The following is a 14,874-nucleotide window of genomic DNA, read 5'->3' as shown; positions in this document are numbered from 1 at the left end:
GGAGAAGGGATTGCGGTGTGGCCATTCCCCTTGGGGGGTGATTTCTCGCTTTCTGTCTTTCTGTCTCTCTCTGTCTGTCTGTCTGGCGAACGCATGCACCCTATAGCAAAAACCTCTCCAAAAAAAAGAAAAAAAAAAAATATATATATATATTTATTCTAATTAATTGTAACTATATCACACTATCAAAGATATTTTACTTTAGAAAGTATCTGTAAAGACCAGACAGATACAGATAGTTAGACTTAAGGTAGATATTTATTCGACTTTTCCCATAACCCAAGCATCTTCCAAATCTGGCCTGCTACTAGCAGTTTTTTAACCAAGAATGTCAGAAATGTCTTAACATAGACAACTCACTCATTAGTAAGACATTTTCTATGTCAGAAATAGGATTTACCAAGAACTCTGTGTACCCAATTCTGGACATTTCAGTAAAATAAAAAAGGACACTAACTTTGCCTTAGGGAGTGCATGTAATTCAAATAAAAAGCTAGAGGCATGTAGACTAGACACAACAGAAAGAACCACAAAGGACAACCTTAGTGCATTCTTATGGCATTTACAGATATGACTGTGGTAAGGGAAATGTATGATTAGAGCAGGTGGTTTGAACTAAAAAGATGGTGCCATTTGAATTTTAAGAAAAATGATGTATATAGTGTAAAAAGATATTACAAACCATGGGATCAAAATAAATCTTGTAACATAGAATTAAATACATACACACACACACACACACACAAGTGCACATAAAATTAGTGAAATCTGAATAAGACAGGTTAACTACATCAATATCAATATCTTGGTTGTGTCACTAGCACTAGGGACCACCCATGGCATGGTGGTTAGGGCAGCTGAATCTCACATGACCAATATGGACAACGTGCTCAAAATTCTGAAAGGAATGAGAAATGGAGGAGAAAGGATTGCAGTGTGACCATCCCTCAGGAGTGATGCTTTCTCACTTTCCTTCTCTCTCCATCTCTCTCCCTCTCTCCGTCTCTCTCCAGTGAGCATATGCACCTTTGGGCAAAATACTAAAAAATATAATATAACCACTAGTGAAAACTGGATAAAGGATATATAAGATCACTCTGTTATTTTCCACAACTGCATGTATATTTAAAATTATCTCAAGATTAGGAGATTTAAAAAGAAAAAAAAAAGCTGAAGTTTGAAAAGTCTATTGAAAAATGAATGATTAAAATCAAAACAAAACCAATGTCAATAACGCTGACCCAGGGGACCAGCAGTTAGTGTAATGGCTATGTCGCTGGACTCCCATGTAATTGACTGCGGTTCAAGTCCTGGACCTGGTGGCTTAAACTCATGCCAGGCGTGTGTGTGTGTGTGTGTGTGTGTGTGTGTGTGTGCCCAACATCCCAAGAAGAGAATGGAGGAGAAGAGATTGCAGTGTGGCCATCCCCTCTGGGAGGGTGATTTCTCGCTTTCTCTCTCTCTGTCTCTCTCTGTCTTTCTGGTGAGAGCATGCACCCTATATGAAAAATAAATAAATAAATAAACAAACAAATAAATAATGCTGACCCAGTTTTTTCAATGGCAGTCAATAAAAGCTTTAATGATTAAAATGAGAGTATATCTGGAAATCCATTCATATGTAGCCTAAATTCTTATCAAAATAAATTAGACAGTAAGATTTAACATGTTGCTGGGAGTTCTTGACTACAGGGAAGATGCAAAAAATGTTTTGGAAAATTTCTTGAATGCATTCAAAATATAAATAATTAGGTATCCCCAACTGGAAGTTATCAGGATATTATCTTAAACTTTTAACATTCAATATTGATCTAAAACTAAGTAAAAATGAAATAATAATAATCTTTTTGCTAGCAAAACATTCTCTGAACACACAGGCACACACCCATAACCACAGACATTTTAGATATTAAACAAAATTCAATTGCATACAAAGAGGCAGTACAAGAAAAAACCTGGGAATATAAAGAAATTTTAAAAAGGTATTAGGAAAATAGAACAAAAGTACAGGTTTACTTTGGTGCAAAAATATTTTGAAATTCATATATAGTTTTTCTTCATAATATGTGTTTTTCATGAACTTTTTAAGACCTCTTGTATATCATTGATGGGCATTAGCCACTTCATGAGCCATATCCACCAAGATATGTCATTAAACATTTGTATTATAAGAGTAGAATAATTTTAGGTTAATGTAGAATTCCAAGAATGATAGGGCCAAAATATTGATACAAGTTTTAGTAATGGAGTCCTAGGATTCTATCAGGAAAAATTAAGAAGGGATAAATATGCTCAGAGGAAAATTCCTTCAGGAGTGCTGGGGGTTGAGAGGGCTACTAAATTAAATGCAAAAGAATTAAAAGAACATGAAAAAACTATGGAAGGCTGTTGGTGGAAGCGTTTGAGACCCTTGAGGTCATACATATTGAGGTATGTCTCAATACTGTGCAGGAGGATGCAGTGTGATTGAATCCTCAATGTAATTCTAGTAGAAAAGGAGAAATCATCAACTGAGACCATTAATGGAAAGCATTTTGAATGTAAGTTAAAATTAATTAGGTTAAAGAAAGTTTTGTGTGAAGGTGTGTGTGTTTGGAAATGAACTGTGTTTAGATAAGAAAGGAAAAATGTTGTAGAATAATCGAATATATTTCTGATATCTAAATTTGTGTTTTGAGAGTCTAGTACAATAACTAAGCATTTGCAATAAGAATGAGAATTCAGTGTTAGTGTGTTCCCGAGGTAATACAGTTCATTGTAGTAGGGAGGAACAGATGGATCTGGTGTTTACAGATCGTGGAATGATGGGTGTGAGTATGAGAGGAGGAGAAACAAGAAAAGCTTGTCTAGTTAGCATAAATAAATGACCCATCATTAATAGTTTTGAGCATCTGTGTTGGAAGACTATATTCAAGTTTTCAAAAACCAAGAATTAGTTAAGAGTGGAAATATCGTGGAGGGCTTGAGACAAGAGTTACTTTTAGCTAATTATTACTGTATCTTAGCACAAAAAAGGCAAATACGCTACCGACTCAATGTAAAAAATATGTATATTTGTATTAAATTAAACATTTTTAAACAGAAAACAGATTCTTCAATTCACAAATGGTTATCCAAAATATGATTTTTTTCACATAAATATTTATCATTTATAGCAAAATCCATCTGCACATTAAGCTTTAAAGGCAATGGTATATTGCACAAAGTGTCAAAGCTATTCAGGCACCTCGCCAGTTGATGACAGGAGCTATATGGTTAGAACATGAGAAAATGGAAGTGAAGATAGTTTATCAGTGTTTATATTCATAAAGGAAGAAGGGAAAATGACAGAGGTAGTTACAAACTCAGATTCAGAGAGAGGTAGTTTACACCTAAGTAAAGCACTTTGTCAAGTTCCATTTCGTTCACTCAAAAGCAGTAGCCAAGATTTTAAATGATGCTGAAATTTATTTTTATTGGGAAGACTGAAAACTTAGGGTTTCAAGTATTTTATGAGATTTTCCTTTTAAGGGCACTAGGCTGAAGTCAGGATATGGAAGTTCAGCTGCCACTACTTGGCCGAATGGGCAGACATTACTTAACTTCTCTGGGCGCATTCCCTCATGGAGGAACTACATTCATTGAACTGGGGAATGCCTTCAGTCCCTTCTAGTGCCTTGATAATTCTGATTCTAACGATCTGTTTAAAAGTTTTTGGTTACAACTCACTAAGAAAACAGACAAATTAAACCTGCTCTAAAATCAGAAAGGTAATGGACTCATTAATGCAGTTTGGCCTTTCTTTCCCTGCTGGTTAGTATTGAACACTTGGTTGGACTTCTCCCATCTCTTCTCCTTACGCCCTTCTCCCTAGCCCCTCCCAGCTACCTAGCAGAGAAGCAATTACAATCCCTTTGAACTTCTCCTTATAGAGATCAATAAACTGCTATGAATCTGAGAACCCTCAGTTAACTATGCATTTGGAGTTTTAGTACAGTGTTTGATTTTATTTATTCCAAAGATGCTGCTGATGACCATCACATATAGTAATTTAAAATTACCCTGGAATATATTTCTGAATTCTCCACATTGCACTGTTGGTGTAGAAGACATAAGTAAACCAAAGAGAATAAATGCAACCAATCACCAAGGACTTGCAACTCCAAAGAGTTTTCTTTTGCCTCAAACTAAGTGGTATTTCTCAAAAATTTATTAAATACGCATAAATGAGCAAATAAAATTGTTTTATGCATTCTTTTCTATGGGATGTAATACATTTTTAGTTTTTAGTAGTAGTTGCATATCTGCCATTGATGAGGGTCTCCAAGCAGACTTGCTAAAAATAATGAAGAGTTGGATTATGTAACTTCTCTCTTTAATAAACGTTATAGCATAGCAGGAAACAGGCACGCCCACCTTCCTAATTAACAGATTAAACAGAGACCTGAAATTTCATTGCCATATTTTAATCCGTTCGGTTTAAATACTCTTCTCTCGTAACTATGTACACTCCACTTGTGTGTGTGTGTGTGTGTGTGTGTTTTAGTAAGAGAGAATTTTATTCTTTATTTGGTTCAATAAACAGTCTTAAAAACAGTTTTTTGGGGACCCAGCCTCATGGCCTAGTAGTTAAAGGAGCTGATTTCCATGGCCAACTATACATAGTTCAAGTCCTAGTCCTAGTTGCTTGAAAAACACACTGGCCATGTGCACATGTGTGCGCCAAATCCAGACAAGATGAAGAAATAAAGAAGGGATTAAGACATGGCTCATTTCCCATGGAGGGAGGGGTCTTCTCTCCCTCTCTTTCTGTTTCTTTGTCTCTCTCTCTCTCTCTGGTGAGTGTATGTGCCCTCTGGCAGTTTAAAAGCAAACAAACAGAATTTTGGTGGTGATGTGCAGAAGACACCTGAGAACAGGAAGTGAGAAGATCCCCTAGCAAAAGAAACCTTGGGGTAGTGACGGCATCTTCAGCTTCTTGTGTAACAGCTAGAATTAAATCTAAACTTTAGAAAAATGTTATGTTATTTGCGATTCTAGGGACATAGGAGAACATTTTAAATCTTTAGCGATTACTTAGGCAAGCAACATTTCTATGGCATTATTTGTAGTAAAACACAAAACGTATAGTGATATATAGGTGTCAACATAAGAGAGTTTCAGATGGTGCGCACTGACATTGCGTCATCACTGATAATGAGAAAACAATAACACTTGCTAAACCACTGTTTAGCAATGCTTTAGATATATACATATATTAACTCAGTTTAATTTTTAGAAAACTGAAGTGCAGAGATATTTCATTGGCTGCCATGGAGTGACAGATCCTGAGAGACAGATGGAGGGCTTAATCCTAGCAGTTCTGTTTCCAAATCTATTCTCCACATGTCTCTGTGAGGTTAACTTCAAGTCTTTCCTACCCAGCCCCATGTTTTGACTTTTGATTATATTTGAGCAAGGGGAGACAACAGCAGCAGACTGGAAGACATAAAGACAAGTTGCTGGGTGGTACTTGGCATTAGTATCAACTGTGCAGTTGAGGTCCCAACGTTGCCAGAAGGCTTCTGTCCTGTTGCTCTCCCTGAATTCTCATGAAAGCTCTCTCTATTTGCGTCCTCAGGTTCAGGGGAGCTAATATCTTCCCATTTTGGAGAGACTCAGCATGATTCCTCATTTCCTGTTACTTTCTTCCATTCTGTTCACTACTGTATTGTTACCAAACTCTTCAATGATCTCATTGAGTGTGCCGCCTTGTTCCTTGTCTGTTATGATGGCTCCAAAGTAAATGCTTTAATACTTATAAACTAATGTCTACATATGCAAAAGAAAAAAAAGGTTGCCACTTCTTTTTGTTTTCTGAAACATCTGGGTCTCCTAGAATAAATGTGATAAAGCTTCACTTCTAAGAACTAAGAAAAGTGCTAGAAGAAAAAGTATTAATCTGTGAACTTTGAGGGTAGACATTCACAAAACGATAATCTTGGAAATGCAGGCAGCAGCAGGCCCCCTTGATTTGGATGCCTAAACCATGGCTTTTCTGTCATTTCAACCTGTCTCAATAGTTTCCATCAACACACAGTCTAGTTCAATGCATCCAGACCCACACGCATTTCAAATAATAATAAAAAAAATCCATTGCAAATACAGGCTATAGTTGGGGAGATTTTAATTGTTAAAGTCAGTAACCATATTGAGATCTGATTTTACTTTTAAAAAAATATTAAATAAGGAGAGCTATCTCTTGATCACAATCTATCTAGTTCTTGGTACAACATTGTTTAGATGGTTCTTAATATGAAAGCCACTTGCTAAATTATTGGTGACCCACAAAATCATAATGAAGTTTCATTCATTTCATTCCCAGTAAGTTTTTGATGGCACAATTCTATTTTCTAGCTTCGTGTTTTAGCTTTCAGAATACATCAATGAAATTTATTTTGTATTCATTGTTCATTTGATAAGCCATTATCCATTTTATTAATTTTTTCTATTAATAAGGATATACACCTCATTTTTAGTTTTTCAGGCCGCTAAGAATAATCACCTTAACCATTACTGTGCAGTCCAGTGCAAGAAGCCGTCTGCACAGACACTGAACACGTTTCACCACTGCATTTGCAAATAACTATCACTTTGCAAAAATAAGTTTTTATTTGGGTGTCATTTCTGGCACAGCTTTAAGGCTGTATTTTCAAAGAGTAAAATTCCAGGCCTTTAAAATTTTACTGGCATCCGCCAACCTAAGCTGGACCCTCCTCTAGGTTTCTGCAGAGCCTGAGAGATGACTTCATCTTAATCATTTTCTTGCCCACAGTCATGTAAGATAACTGGGGATTTCTTTTTTCTTATAGCATTGTGGAAATCGCTTGAAGTGTGTGAAGAATAATGAGCCAGAGGAAGAGAAAAATAAAAGAAAACAAAAACTGCAGGGGACTTGGCAAGTCTGACTTTTATGGCTATCATTGATTACCAGCGTCAGCCTGTTGGACTCTCCACACAGCTGTGTATGCTTCAAGCTTAATATTTAATTCTGCAACTGGAACTTTTAATATCAGTTTATTGCATTTGATGTGGATGCTCTAATTCAGCATTACTATCATCAAGGAATTCAATTTGGAGTGCCAACTTTTAATGAACACATATGTATATATTAAGATTTATAGAAATGTGTTATTTTAACACATGCTTTAAATATAGCTGCCATGTCCTGATTAATTCAACTCCCTTCCTATTGCCCTTTCTTTGCCTTTAACCTTTCTGCCATAATCTGGTAAAAACTAAAGTTGTGAAAAATAGTTTATAGTCATAATTTCAATAGCAACAAGCATCAAGAAACCTATCTATAATAGCTTAGAAATAAGGTATATGAAAACAAACAACAGAATATTTAAATAGATTTGAAACACTTGAATTAATCCAATTCTATAAAATTTTGAAGAGCAGGAAATTTTTAATTTAAAACTATAATCAATGCTCTAAAGTTTTTACCAGTATAAATTATTACCTATTAAACATGTGTCATATTAGCAATAAAACTTAAAATATCAAGGATATAAGAATTAGGTCACCCATGTATACTAATATTTTAGAATTATTACATTTTTCAAATAAATGTTAAGTTAAAAAAAAGCATAGTCATAATATCGAATAAGTTAAAAATCCAGTTTATTATTTTAAATCTATGTAATATGAAGAAAAATAATTATTTTGATTTTGAAATTTTTTTTCTTTTACTGGCCATTCGTTCCAAATTGTGTACATACAATACAGATTTTACCTGATTGTTCTTATTCATATGCAGAGATGAGACCAAAACAACGTCATAAAATATAGACAGATCCCAATGAAAATCAATATTCCAATGCACAGTATCCAATGTACAGGAGTAACATGTATAAATTCAGAAATATTATATTGCTGTAGTAAATGTAACATTTTACATAAAGATATCATGAAAAATGGAACATTTTTTATTGTACTTTAAAATATCAAATATAGAGCGAAATTAGTAATTAACTTCATTGATCACACATAACATAAACTCATATCAAGTAACTTTCCGTCAACTTAATAGAAAAAGATTTAAAATAGTAATAGTTACCCTAAAATATAAAAAACGTTATGTTATTGTTTTGTATCATGACATACTATCTAATGTCACTTTCATAAAGGGAAAATAAATTCTCTGTATACTTATATGGTAAGCACAACAGGAAAAACCATTAGAGTAAAGGGCATCAGATATAAGTTCATTTCATCTCCACATAGGTAATCTGAATTGAAGTCGGAGACGTAAGTGACCATTGTAAGTTTTCCTACATAGAGGAAGGGAAAATACTCTGCAAGGTTTTCTCCAAGTAGATTTTGAGCCTCACTGATGTCTATGATCTAGAAGTAGGGTAGAGAGTTTTGCAACTCATTTATCTTTACGCTATTTCCCCTTCTCAACTTGGAGGCCTCAGTTCAAAAGAGCTATTCAAAGAAATGGTCATAAGAGCATCACCACAAAAATAGGAAAGATGTCAGTGCTTTCTCATCTTTACAACCGTTACCAAATAACTTCTTACCAATTAGCAAATTATATCAAAGACTAACTACATATGTAGAAACACGTTGTGATCATAAAATCTGTCTGGTTGCTAGTTAGATAGGAAATACAACGTACCTACCCAATTTCTAATTTATGGACTGGCGTTGGCTTATGTTTCATCTCTTTTCTTTTGATTTTAACTATTGGGATCAGTCACCAATATCAGAAATTAGCTGGTCAAGAACTAATCTTTCTTATTTCATTATTATAATTAAGAGGGGAAAATGTTACTGCTGGTACTCTCATTTTGTGTGTTAATATATCTTCCTAACGAACTGTTCTATTATTATTTTTTAGAAATGCAAAAAATACAAAATTTGGAAAAGGCAAATCATCCACAACTATTAACAAATATTTAAAAATTGCTAGTGTAATTTCTTTCTAATTCTTTTTCATACTTCGCAATTATCAGTCATAGATACTTGCAACTCTCATAGTGATGCTTACAAAAGAAACACACTCTGAAATTCGAGAAATGAATTCCTGAATTGAACACACAGCCTAATACTAAACTACATTGCTGTATTCTATTATTTTTTCTTATTTAAAAGGAAAATCTAGAAAACTCACATCTTTGTGTTTCAAGCTGCCATTTTAAATGTACTAGATGAATAAAACTTCCCAGACAAGGCGGCAATACCAGGCCCCGTACATGCAGTAGATTTATATGTAGGGACATTTTACATACTTTAGCTATTAATTCACCCATAAGATGACCATTTTTGAATAAAAAATTTTTTAATTAATTCTTCTCTTACATATACAATTAGTCTTCCAAATTTTCCTAGGTCTAAGAAAAAGAATCATTCCATTTTTTTATTGTGGTTTTTGTTTAAAATTAATTTTTTAGTGTTTAAGTCTTACAATAAATACTTTTAAGTTATACATTCCAACATTGTGATAAAGGATCTATATTTTCAAGCACAGAGGAATAACAGGGTCATGATTAAAATATTGTTGTTTTTTCAATTTGTTAATGGAAGTTAGCCTAAGGGGTGTGAAAACAATGGTTTTCATTGATATGTACTGTAAGTCAAAGATTACCATTTTATATATTTAATACTTGGTTTTTAATCCAAGTGAAACTTTGTTTGCCACTTTGTCTTGCATTTAGTGCTTTTCCTTTTCGAATACATAACAAATAAGGAGAGTTACACGGACCTGGAGAGGGTCCTATTTGCATTTGTGCTCTTCTTTTCATTCATTACTGACTTTCAACATTAAAGCACCTTAGTTCTAAGGAATTGCTACTCTCTGGACTTCTGAGTGTAATCATTTGAGATCAGTCATGTAGGTCAATGATGATGCTTAGAATTTTTTTTTTTTTAATGTCAGGTGACCATTTAAAAATGCTCATACCTAAACTTAATCGATCACTCCAAAAAAAAAAAAAGAGTGAAAATTGTATGTTTTTAATCCATAGGTTTGAGACTTTTAAATTGTTCAATCTTGTCCTAATTTTCAAGATCCAGTAGACTATTTTTTCATTCTAAAAGAAATTCTTAAGAGCCATGATCTAGTAATATAGAAATGAATAATAAGGTCACTTTTTCCCCCCAGAAAACATGATGGTTGATGTACCTAAGAAAATATGCAATACAATGCCAGAGGTAGGTTGGGTAAACCATTATTCTGTATTTGACTTTCCATTTATTAAGTGAATAATATTATTACCATTCTGTATAGCCAAGCATACAGATGCAGTTCACAACAAATATTTTATAACCTAGTAGCTATAAGTAAAGTTCTTGCCATTTTACAAGAATCTGATTTAAAAACTAGTAAAATCCACTTACCTGAACAATTCCCTTTTTGATATAGTTTTGAAATTCTATAAAATATATATGTTCATGAAATTAATTTGAATAGAAAATATTTACCTATTTTTACTGTAGTTTGCCTGCGTGAATGCTAACATTGGTTTGATGTATCAATTTTGCTTACCTTAACTGAAAGTGAAAAGTTTATACCTATTGCTACATTGCTTGGAGAACAATCAAATGTAATGGAAGCCAAGCAATTCACACTATTTATAGACACTTTTCAGCATCACCTGCCTTGTACTGATTGTTTTAAGTACAGTTGTAAACTTTTGATTTTTAAGAGACTCTTTGAAGACATGGCAGATGTTGGCTTTGCTAATAATGCTGGAAAGCACAGCAGGTTCAAAGTTACAAAAAGGTTTAACACATATAAAAAAATAATAGTGTGCTATTGTATTAAACTTGGTTAATTTCAATTGTCAATAAACTATAATGCAAGCCTAAAGTCTATAAATACATGTCTTTAAACTTCTGGGGTTTGTTTGTGTGTGTGTTCATGTATTTTTGTGGAAGGGAAAGGCATGTAGATTTATGCTGGGAAATGTGGCCTATTGTAGCTTTAACATTGTTATTCTGGATAAAAATGTAAGGTTTTTAAATATTTTCATTGTTTTCTATATTTTCTGTGTTTTATAAGTGTACTAGAATTTAACATAATAATGAACAAATACATATACAGTCTAGGCACTAGAGGCAAAGGATACAGAATTTTCATTCTGATTGTGTCTTAGCTAGATGTATTATATTTACTCTTAATTTAAAATACATAGTGGTATAAACTCTACAACAAAGAGAAACGGTCTGTATATTTCATGATGTGATTTGCAGCCAAGACAATTTTAAATTTCAGAATTCAGAAATCAGTGTAGTTTTTAGAAATATAGAAACATTAAGACTGTGCTATAATCTGTGAGAGATGTATATGCTACTAACATGCTAGAATTGTAATTTCTCAATATTGATCCAGCTTCTGCTAGATAAAGATGCCTTCATGACACTAGGAAGCGACAAATGTTTTGAAAAATATTTTCTGGCAAATCAAATGTAATAATATCCCAGGAGAAAGATTTCTTGAATTTAAAACTATCTACAGATCGGACACGTACAATTTAACTCACATTGAAATCAGAAGTTACAGTCACTTTGTATACATATATATTTTTATATATATGTATATTTACTGAGAAATGATTGTGACATTTCTGTTTGGTCAAAAATTCTTTCTAAACAACTCATCAAAGAGAAAGCCTATTCTAAGTTCCCAGTGATTTTATTCTTGGCGATGACTAATTGTATTTCCCACTCAAGTCATAACCTATTAATGCTCACGCAGCTGACACCGGCTTTTATTTTTGTTTGTCTGTCTACTATCCTAAGTATCAGTTTCAACGTGGAAAAATCAAGGTTTATTTTGTTATATAGTTATATAGTTCTTTTCCACAATGAAGGGGCAGATAAGTACTATTAAATTAGTACACACACACACACACACACACACACACACACACATACGTTTTTTAAAATAAGAGAATCGGTTCTTGAATCCCACTTTCTGTGACAGTCAGCCGAAACAGCATGTGTCTGTATGAAGATCTGGTTTGCCTAAGAAACGTGGGCAAATTGGTTTCCTTCAGGAAGCATCAGGCACAATCTATCGCTTAGATTTTTCATGGCAGAAAATAAGAGCCTCTGGTGATTGTAAAAGTATTCTGACCAATCTGGACTGGGATCTGCTTCCAAACGTTGCATTGCTATCAATACCTGGTCTATGAAACAGCCTCTGCATTCTAAAAACGGACTTTTTCCTAATAAACGTGGAAAATTTCTTGTTACGATGGACCTTTCAACTCCGTCTAAAGGGAGGTTCACTTATAGTTAATAACATAAATTAAATAGAAGTGACACTGCTGGTGACTTTCTGTGCATTTTCACAAATTGACTTGTAAAAGAAAAGGTAAATCCCTGACCTTGGAAAGTAAAAGTTACATTTTGAGACTGTGACGGAAGAATCCATTATATACTACCGCCGACGATTAATCAATACCATTGCTGCAAAAGAGAATGAAATATGCAGCCCAATCCATCATTGTCATTTAGGCAGCATCTTACTAAAGTTTTACAAAAGATCAACATTTTTCAATCTTTCAAATCAGTGGGGTTACCTTCCAGGGGTTACCTTCTAGGACGACTACCCCAATTCCTCAAAAGAACGAAAAGAAGGGGGCCCGTTTATTAAACAAAAAGTACCTTCCAAAAAGATGGAACCCAGGCGCGCTACAGCTATGAAAGAAAAGTCATAACCCTCTTAATTGTAAACTATCTTATAACATTTCTCCAATGATAAAGAGAGACAAGAGCTTTAAAGAGCGACCTGCAAAACTCCGGTTTCTCAGGTTGCTACAATTAACTTGGCAAGCGGTGCCTTCCTGCACGGAATTCAGAAAGGCTCCGCTCTTGCAGGGCCACTGGGGCTTGCGCACACGGAGCAACGCCTCCTGCACGCACCCTCCTGTGCCACCTTCAGGAACGCAGCTGACTGGGACCACTGAGCTGTTCTTTGCTTCCTACTGCTTTGATAATGCCCAACCCAGAGGGCATTTTATTTTCCACTTTTGAAACTCAGATTCTCTCTGAGGCTTAGCACCACAGGAATGCGAACTACTGGTAACAACTGTCTTCTTCAGACTCTGAGCATCTATACATTTACAATGATCTGACATTCCTTAAAATCTTCCGAATTCTTAATGCCTTCTTCCCCAAGACCAGGAAAACTTTACCCATTTGCAAGAGAATACTATTTTTAAAACTCTATTATCGGAATGTTAAAAAAAAAAAAACTTTTTTTTTCACATGCGTTCTGCCAAGTTCCATGGCAAGTTCCAAATATTGTGCAATAATTTGGAAATCTAGTTAACGATGGGAAAAACCGAGCCACTCAGAGCGGAGAACTTGCAAAGGAAAAATGAAGGACCGGCACCCGCACGCACGCCAGCCCAGGAGACGCTGCATCCTGGGCGCAAACCCCTACCCAGCACTCTGACGGACCGTCACGCTTCGCAATCGATTTCGCATACTGTCACTTGTCCTTTTTTCTCAACCTTCTGGTAAACTAGTTTGGCATCTTGGAGAGTTTAGAGCTGCTGGCTGCACATGTGTTGCCCTCAGAGAAGCACGTGCCCCCAAATAACAGGACCAAAGCTGCGCCGCCGAATTTGGCCGCGGGGAGCCAGAGAAGGCTAGGCACTTCGCATCCTCCCGGCTGCCTCCCTGCAGCGCCAGAAATCTCCCCCGGCATCTCTCCGCCCTCTTTGCAACCTGGCGCGCCCCTCTCGCAGAGCATTCTCTGGGCGCCCTTACCTGAGCTGTCGCTTTTCCTCTTGCCGCCACTTCTCTTCTCCACCTCCGCGGGTGACAGCGCCTGGCGGCCGTAGTCCCCCGGCGCGCACGCGGCCCCTGTCGGGGTGCTGGAGCCCAGGCTGGAAGAGTTGGAACACAGAACTGGAGGGCTGCTCCCCAGCTCCGGGGGCCCTCCAGAGTCGGGCTGGAGGCAGAGGCTGTGCCGAGCCGCGCTCGGTGGCGAGGTCATCTGCGGAAGGTGCCAGTTGGTTTGCAGAGCCTGGTGCTGCTGCTGTTGGTGGTGATGGTGGTGGTGATGGTGGTGGTGGTGGTGTCCCCTGTGATGCTGACTGGCAAACATGCCCTCCTCGTTGGGGTATCCCGCGATTATGCAAGACGAGGAAGAAGTGGAGAGCTCGGGGTAGGACATATGGTCTGATCTTCCATGCAGGGCGAGGGAAGACTGGGAGAATGGATGCAAGCCTTGCGCGGTGGCGTGAGGGCTGCGCAGGCAGCCAAAGAGCGGGTGTTCCATAGCATGCAAGTCCCAGGTTCCAGGCAGAAGACTTCACGACGGTTCCAAATGCCACCACCCTCTGTCACTTTGCACTGAAAACTCTGTGACTTTCCCCCTCCCCTCCCAAAGCAATAGCCGCGAGCGTTTCCGCAGAGCTGGGATAATCCCGGTCCTGAGCCCTAGCGATCAGTCTCCTTTACATATAAACACTCGGACCTGGAGGAGCTTCCCTCTGAGCTACTCAGATGTCAAGAGTGGGAGAGGTTGAAGCCAAAAGAAGGTGGTCCCAGAGAACTGTTTTCAGGGGGAAATGGCTCTGAGAGGTTATAAATAGAGTGTAATGTGAGCTGGGGGCTGGCTTAGGAGCCCAGCGCTGACCACATGCGAACTCCCTCCAAAACTCCCGCTCAGTCTGCGCCACGCGCTCCCAGTTCCACTTCCGATCGCCGGCTGGACAGACTCAGGGAGTCCACGCCCGCGCGCCTCTGCCAGCCGCCAGGACTGCGAGCGGCGCGCCCAGCGCCTGCACCCAGCCGGGGCCTGCAGCTGCTGCATCTAGGCAGGCTCTGGACGCCCAGGCGCGCTGCGGCGCACGCCGACCGCAACTCCGCACCCCGTTTATGACCGGC

The 14,874-nt window shown here is 37.1% G+C and overlaps 1 protein-coding gene across 1 annotated transcript in view; it reads right to left on the bottom strand.

Annotated features, from left to right (window-relative positions):
• MEOX2 (mesenchyme homeobox 2) overlaps positions 1-14,516 on the bottom strand; it is an 85,019-nt gene extending 70,503 nt beyond the window's left edge. Inside the window, exon 1 of the mRNA XM_006168681.3 lies at positions 13,750-14,516. Coding sequence (XP_006168743.1) covers positions 13,750-14,263 — 514 coding nt within the window. The 5' untranslated portion in view covers positions 14,264-14,516. The remainder of the gene's footprint in view (positions 1-13,749) is intronic.
• Between the last annotated feature and the right edge of the window lie 358 nt (positions 14,517-14,874).

The sequence above is a fragment of the Tupaia chinensis genome, unplaced genomic scaffold (assembly GCF_000334495.1).
Source record: "Tupaia chinensis unplaced genomic scaffold, TupChi_1.0 Scaffold145916_1, whole genome shotgun sequence".
In the NCBI taxonomy this organism is placed as follows: domain Eukaryota; kingdom Metazoa; phylum Chordata; class Mammalia; order Scandentia; family Tupaiidae; genus Tupaia; species Tupaia belangeri.
This window is presented reverse-complemented; position numbering and strand designations above follow the sequence as displayed.